General features: G+C 33.5%; 1 protein-coding gene across 1 annotated transcript in view; it reads right to left on the bottom strand.

Moving 5' to 3' along the window:
- Window positions 1–6,307: 6,307 nt before the first annotated feature.
- Window positions 6,308–8,078, bottom strand: part of Gnat3 (G protein subunit alpha transducin 3) — a 39,195-nt gene continuing 37,424 nt past the window's right edge. The window contains exon 8 of the mRNA XM_090332325.1: window positions 6,308–6,498. Within this exon, the coding sequence (XP_090188451.1) occupies window positions 6,308–6,498 (191 nt within the window). The remainder of the gene's footprint in view (window positions 6,499–8,078) is intronic.

Genomic DNA, 8,078 nt, shown 5'->3' with positions numbered 1-8,078 from the left:
ACACACACACACACACAGCCTGAAATAAAATCATTTATTTATGATAGTCTTAAACCATTTGTCTTTTCCCCTAATTCGTATCTGCACTTGAATTTCAATTGATTATTATTTTACTGTGGACAGAAAATGTCTTATCTCTTGTATGATGAAATAGTCACTTTGCCTTGAGGTAAGAGAAACATATGTGAGTTATGGTTGAAAGTTGATGGTGCACTTGGATCTAATAATGTGATCAATCTTCATTCACTGCAGTGCAATTGGATTGCATATACTTTGTTGCATGGTCTTTTGGGAAATCTCTAAATGCTAATATTTTTCCTTGGTTAAATCTGTGGATTAAATTGTCTGGAAAATAGCTAGGCTAGGGATGCCATGTTAAGATCATTACAACATCATATCAATAAAAAAGTAGAGTGTCAAGGATAAATTTTTCCCAGATGAATAACATCACATCGATTTTACATGAAGTGATAAGTCCTTTCTTAGAGAAATAGAGACAACCTTGCCTTTTGATCAGTATTAAATCAGATTAATAACACTCTGATGATTTCAATTTTACAACTGGGAAGATTTCTGTTAGGATAAGACTTGGTCTAGGTATCAAAATGCTGTGACATGTCTATTTATCTTTATGTTTCAGAATTTAAGATAGCATCTTTATTTCTTGTTCAACATCATAGAGAGTCTGGAGAAATTCAAATCTGTAGAAAATTCAAGTGAATCTCCTTTACCCATTATTTTAACTTCTTTTCTTTTCCTTTTCTTTCATTGATGGAAAATGGCTCTACAAATATTTTTCTTATAGTAAGCAAACTCAACCCAGTGTTGGCTACAACCCTTACAATAACAACTTTTCAGCTACCTATATGAAATGTCAATTTTATATAAATACCCACAGTTTCATAAGTACTGCCCCTTAGTACCTTACTTATGCTGCTAATCTAGGATACAACTGTTATTTTCCTCATTTTAAACAAGTAAATTCTAAGGTGTTAAGGATGCCTCTTCAAGGCCACACAGTTTATAAACAAGAATCATGGTGATTTGGTCAAATGTACCCTGAAATACCCATTCTTGTTTAGTTAAGTCTCTCCTTGCATTTCTCTTCCTGTGTATGTCTAAATGTAGAGTGGTATTCTCCTGGTATATACAACTATTTTAATCCTTAGAACAATTAATAAAATGAAATCTACCCACTTACACTGAAACTCTGAACATCATTATATTGCCATGCAGTAATTATTTTTCATCATCATGATTATGTAGCATTTGGAGAAGGAGAAACTCTGATGACAATATTCTATGCCAGAAAGCAATAGAATTATTCATTATGGTTTAAGATAATGGGTTTAAAAGATCAAATCTTGTTCAAAACTGAAACACTCCTTTAAATTAGACCTTCCTTACATAGCCAGATAGCCAAAAACAATGTCCTGTGGGTTCCAAACAAGGCAACTTATCACATTCTATTCACACGCCTGTATATAAAAACAAGTGTTTTTCCTTGCTTTCCATGTTTATCAAATACCTCTTGTTGACACAGTGAGAAAATATGAATGTATATCACTAACTTGATGGAATGATTCAAAATTCCAACATGTTTCCCACATGGCTCTAACATTTTTCATCAGCTGACAGTTGGAGATTAATGCCATGAATAGTATGTGGATATTTAATCTGCCATCCTCACTGGCTTTGGGCTCAAATCTATTATCCATCACAACAGTAATCTGAGCAGACATCTGCAGGAATCTGCAGAGATGGAGTTTGATGATAGGCCTCTCATGGAGTAAGAGATTAGTGTGAAAAAAGAAAATAAGAGGAAGACATGGAAAGAGAACATATTGCTTTCATGAAGTTGACATCTTTTTTAATTTTATAGCCTGTTACATAATTATCAGAAAACAGAACTATATGTGCTGCCATGAAAGCATTATGTGTTAATATATAATGAACTGGTTGTAATCTAGTCTCATCATAATGAATTGGGACAAGTTGCCTTTACCCTTTAAAGATAGACATGATGTTATTTGTGGTTTTGTTTCTATTAAGTTTTTTTATAAGGGAGCCATGGTACTTGTATACAAACTTTACAATTTAACCAGGATGAATTAAATTTGTGAGCTAAGAAGGACTAAGGCCAATGGAAAACTTCTCGAGTTTAAAAAAAATCACACCAAGCAGGGCCCAAGTGGTTCATGCCTATAGTCCTAGCTACTCAAGAGGCTGAGAGCTAAGGATGGTGGTTAAAACCAGCATGAAAGTCTTTGAGACTCTTATCTCCAATTAACCATCAGAAAACTGAAAGTGGTGCTATGGCTCAAGTGGAAGAGGGCTAGCCTTAGTATGGATATTTTCAACCTTTGTGGACCATTAAAGAATGTCCTTAATTATATTTAATAACTTAATATTTTTCAGTAAATAAGCAACATCTTTAAGGAATTGCTAGGTTTGAACAGTCTGTAAGTTCAAGGATGTGCAAAAGGGAAAAAATTTTAAAAAGCATTAAATTAAAAGTTAAAAGTGTGTGCACAGAAGCACACACAAACACATACATAATTTTATGGTCACCAAAAAAGAACACAATGAAAGCTTATCAAATATTTTCACTTTCAGCATGAAGGCATGGATATTATATATACACACATATATATATACATACATATAGTATTACAGGACATAATTCATGAACTTTAGTTATTATATTGATTGTCTGGTTTCAGGGTATATATATATTAGCAGTAGACTAGCTTCTGAGCAAGTGTGAGTTTCTGGGTTCAATATATAGCTCCACTTCCACCTCCGCCCCTCACCCCAGAATGTGCACAGCTATGCTTAGTGTGTTGTGGCTTTGGCGTACTCTCCATAAGGCTTTGGAAGATGCATCTGCTTCCATGAAGCAATGGGCAATGAAGCAGGAAATACAGATGGTCAAGGAATACTGAGTGCATGGGTAATGAAGACCTTGAAGCCGATATCCTCTAAGAATATTTCCAGACAAACAACAACAAAATCTTATAGATTGGGATAAATAGTCCACGAGCAGGGGAAATGTACAAAGGTATTTGTCAGTGTATTTAGAATTAAGGTTAAGGATTGATCTCAGCCAGGCGAGGTGGATCACATCTGTAATTTCTAACTACTCAGGAGGCTGAGATCTGAAGATCAAGGTTCAAAGCCAGCCAAGGCACAAAAGTCTCTGAGACTCATCTCCATTTAGTCATTAGAAAACAGGAAGATGGGCTGTGGCTCAAAGTGCAGGGTGCAGGGTAGTAGCCTTGAGCTGAAGAGCTCAGGGACAATGGCCAGGCCTAAGTTCAAGACACATGACAAAAAACAAAACCAAAAACAAAACAAACAAACAAACAAAAAAACGATTTCACAAGGTAAAATAATGCAAAATGGAAAAAATATTGTGGCAGTGGGAGGTTATTCTTAATCCTCATCATACATACTGCTAAAGATGTGAAGGATCGACTAAATATTTGTGAACTACTGTGGACAGACTCACAAATCCTAAGGCAAGTGAAACTGTTTCTTTTCTGCTAAGTATTTTTCATTACTTGTGCTCTTTAATACCCAGAATGTTTTCAGTGAAATGAAGTATTGAAATTTTTTTTAGTTAAATAAAATCACTATAGCATAAAAGACCTGTTTCTCTGGCTTTTTGGATAGTCCCTTCCATAGTAATTTTCCTTAAAACAACAGGGAACATAGTCCCCAAAGTCTTTTCTATATTTGAGTATATAAATAATCTCCCTCAGTTTTAGTGTTAAAATGGCATTTAATATTTGATCCCATTTTTTCTTTATCTGAAGAAAAATTCTCAATGGTATAAATTAAATAAGAAAAATAAATCAAATGGGTATGCATGGTCTTAGTATAATCTAAGCACTTTAGAAAATACAAATGACTTTCAAACAAAATAGATTTGCCTGATGCATCTCATGTATCATCTCTCATCTGAAAATATTAATAATTAGGGGGTCATTACTCTCATATGTAAGTTAGGATCTCTTATTTTGTTTTCCTTTTCTGTGACTCTGTTATTCAGTGTGATGAAGATTGCTGTGCTATTTCTAATAAAAAGTGTGTTTACAGCACCCTTTGATAATGGTGGAAATGCCATTCTTTTCCTCATTATTGGGTGTAGTGGTGGTTGAGCAAAGTTCTAATAAGCAAAGTGATGCTCTGGTTTGCATTTTAGCAGAATGAACTTTTACTTTGATTTAATGACATACATTAGTAAGTAGTTGATTGGTTACAATACCCAAAGCATAGTCACTGTCAGATATCAAATTATGTTTTCTTTTTATTGTTAAAACTAAGCTGGGTTCATAACAGATTAGTTTAAGCCATTAGGTGAATGGATAGACACACTTTGTAAAATTAATGGTATCTTGGATTTGAAAAACAGTTTTAAAATGACAGGATACTAAGAACCTAAAAAAAAATGTGTATCTATATAGCATTACACATTTGGAGCTGTTTCAATAGCCTTGTTAGTCATCAATTTGACTAAAATATTGCATAGTATAATTATCTAAGTTTGCATATATTACTGAGCTAGAACTATAAAATGAACTATGATTCTTAATGTGACTTGCTTATCTGTTTCATTAAGATGATTGGCAATCTAAATTTGTGTTTGCAATATTTGGGTTGAAAACATATGATGTAAGTGTGCCCCCATGTGGCTACACAATAGTTTGTAATAAGATCAGAAAATTAGTGGAAAGAGGCCTTCATTTGGTAATACTTTTAAGTGTGGAATTACCCCATCCAAACATAGAGATATATCCAATTTTTTTCTTTGCCATTTCTGGAGCTTGAACTCAGGGCCATAACATTGTCATTGAGCTTTCTCAAAGCTAGTGTTCTACCACTTGAGCCACAATACCACTTCTGGCTTTTTCTGTGTATGTGGTACCAAGGAATCCAAACCAGGGTTTTGTGCATGCTAGGCAAACACTACCACTAAACCACACTCTAGATCCTGTATCCTATTTTTTAAATTAGTCTTCTTTATAGAATACATATTTGTAGCACTCTTATAGATATTGAATATCTGTAAGCTATAAAATCAAGCACTAATGATAAAATGGTAAAGACATAGAAACCAAAGGTTTTTGTTCTTCATGTTTGTAGTATTTGGTAAGTTCAGGCCTGATCTTTCTTTGCAGTTATTTTAAAGGACATTTTCTGGTTAAGTAGGATGATGGGTCAGGGAAGTTATATAGACTAAGGTAGATCTATTATTGAAGAGGCTTGTTTAGCCACTCAGTGTGATGTATGTGAAGACTGACTTGTTTACAGTGTGTGTGGATTGCTAGACTATTAAATATTTATAATAAATATTGGGGGTTCTATAGAATGAAAATACCTTTTCCATAATTCCTTTTTATAGAACTAACAACTTTTATGATATGTTGACATGACAATATTATTACTCAGTCACCATTTTAACATGTCTGTTCCTACTTACTACTCATATTCACAATGCACAAAACATATTAGTACTAAGATAGCTTTTTTTTCTTTTACAGTCTGGTATTTCTATCTCAGAATCTTCATGGTTATTAATTTGAATGATGGCCCACACTACCATGGGATGAGATGCAGCAAAATAGGTACTCCACTGGCATATTACACTATTAAACAAGTTCTGGTATCTTACTTATCAAAGACATTGACTGTCTTTTATTAGGATGGTGCAAGTGGACATGTTACTGCTGTGCACATTTAAGGGGAAATTTAATTTTAATGGTTTTTGTAAAGAGAAAAGTAATGTCGAAATTGCATACATTTATTTTGCATATGAAATTTCCTATTGATGACAATATGTTGACATTTTACCAGCTGTCATTATATGAAGGTGCAATTGACCAATAAATACCACCTATCATTTTAAAAGTCTCCATAGGTCTAGAATGTTCTCATTCTCAGGAAGAGTGAATACTTGTCAAAATCTATCCAATGGAAATGGTTTAGAAGACTATTTTTTATTAGTTTATTACTAAAAATAGGCCACTTGCAGAAGATTACTTCCAAGAAACTTACATACCCTTTTAGTTACCAAAATACACTGCAGTTTAAATCAGAGACATCAGAATCTCCAGTCCCTGTGTCACAAAGAAATGATCTGGATGCAGTACACAATATATGAATTTTTTGTTGAAAACCTTAGGCCTTATAATGCTAGTGAACTCTCTAGAGAAGTCAATATCTATTCAAGCTAACCAGAAAACATCTTTTCTTTCATACTTGGAAAGCATACACAAGGAACAGTGGAAAAGGAAAGAGCTGTCTAGAAAAGCCCACAGTCCTTCAGATTCTCTTTGATTATTATATCTGTAACTGCATCAAACACAAACTTGACGTTTTGGGTATCAGTAGCACAGGTCATGTGGGAATAAATTTCTTTATCTTCCTTTTTTAAATTTAGATCTAGAAACTGGTTCTTGATGTAGTTCCCTGCATCTTCAAATGTATTAGGCCCTTAAAAACAAACAATGAAAAAGAAAGAAATAAGAATTAATTGAATGTGACAAAAAATACAACTATAAATTATATCAGAAAGTTTTACGATGTTACTCTGTGTGTTGCTATTTGATGGGTTGAGCCTTGTAAAATCATTGGTAAATATTGATTGGTGAATAGCAAGAATTTGTAGACTTTCCTCGGTGATGGATCTATGCTTTCCTCACGGGAATATCTGAGGACTAAAATATAAATGCGATGTTTGTATGGAAAAGTTCACAATACAATAGAAATTACAACTGGTTTCGACAACAGAGTGAGCAATATGATCCAATGGTTACATGAAATGTGGGTTTGTGTTCCTATGGTTGTGCATATGTTTTAATAATCTGAATGAGAGAAGTGGAATCTTAAGATATAGTTTAGAAGAGATGAAAAATGATTATGAAGCAAAGCAACATTGTAAAAAGACAAAACCTCATAGGCTTTAGGTGAGGATGGCAAAAAATTTGAAAATAGATCCATGGATCTGATCAACTGGAAAGGAATACTATTGGTAAAGGAATAGGGGAATCAAGTTGAGTAGATTGTCAGACTATAGGCTACACCAACAAGTAAAAAGAAGAGTTGAGGTTGTGATGGGAAAGACTATAGAGAAGAATTTTGGACTCTCAATTTAGTGGAGCAGTAATGTGGTAAAAACTGGGTAATGGGACACACAGTGGGTTAATTGGGAAAAGCAAAAATACAGTAGGGAGAATAAAAGTACAGTTAGCTACATGTGACTCACGACTGGCTTGATAGCCCAATGTACTTTGTAGGACTCAACAGAGGAAGAAGTGTGCGTACCCACTAGCATTTGTTATTGGGAGACTTCTTGATAATAGCCTTTCTAATTGGGGTGAGGTAGATCAGATAAACATATAAGTTAGTATATTAGGTGATATGTTAGTGTATATAAATATGTTAACTGAAATTGGATAACTTCAGGGGATAATTCACTGTATTTCTATTGAAAGACAAAGTCAGAGTTCAGGAACAAAAATGCCAGGAAGTAGTTACTTGTAAGGTATAGTGTGGGCAAGCAGGAAGAAGTAGGTAAATAAAAAGGAGAATGATAGGAGGTGAATGTTTTAATCAAGAATTCAATGTATATCTATGAAATTAAGAAAAACAAGGGAAATGGTGGGTTGGAATGGGTGAGTAAGAATAATGTTGAAAGGGTGACATTGATTAAGAGACATTGTATTCATAAACTGCTTTGTTAAATAGCAACTCCTTTGTACAAATAATTGAAAATAATAAACTGATAACAAGTGTTTGAGCAAATAATTGGAAAAATAATTTTGTAAAATCAAAACCATTGTAAGATATGCGATATTATTTAGTAAATACGTAGACCCTCTAATTTTGAAGTAGTAAGTATAGAATCATTTAGCAAGTACATAGAGCCTCAATATTTAGTTTAAACTAAATGTAGTTTAAACTAAGTATAGAACCGTGTTTTATTAAATATAAAAAGTATAAATTTGTAAAAATGTTACAAGATAGCATACACACTATTCATTAGGCAGCATAAACATCTATTGCTTTCTTTC

This window comes from Megascapheus bottae, chromosome 5, assembly GCF_031878675.1.
Source record: "Megascapheus bottae isolate mThoBot1 chromosome 5, mThoBot2.hap1, whole genome shotgun sequence".
In the NCBI taxonomy this organism is placed as follows: domain Eukaryota; kingdom Metazoa; phylum Chordata; class Mammalia; order Rodentia; family Geomyidae; genus Megascapheus; species Megascapheus bottae.
This window is presented reverse-complemented; position numbering and strand designations above follow the sequence as displayed.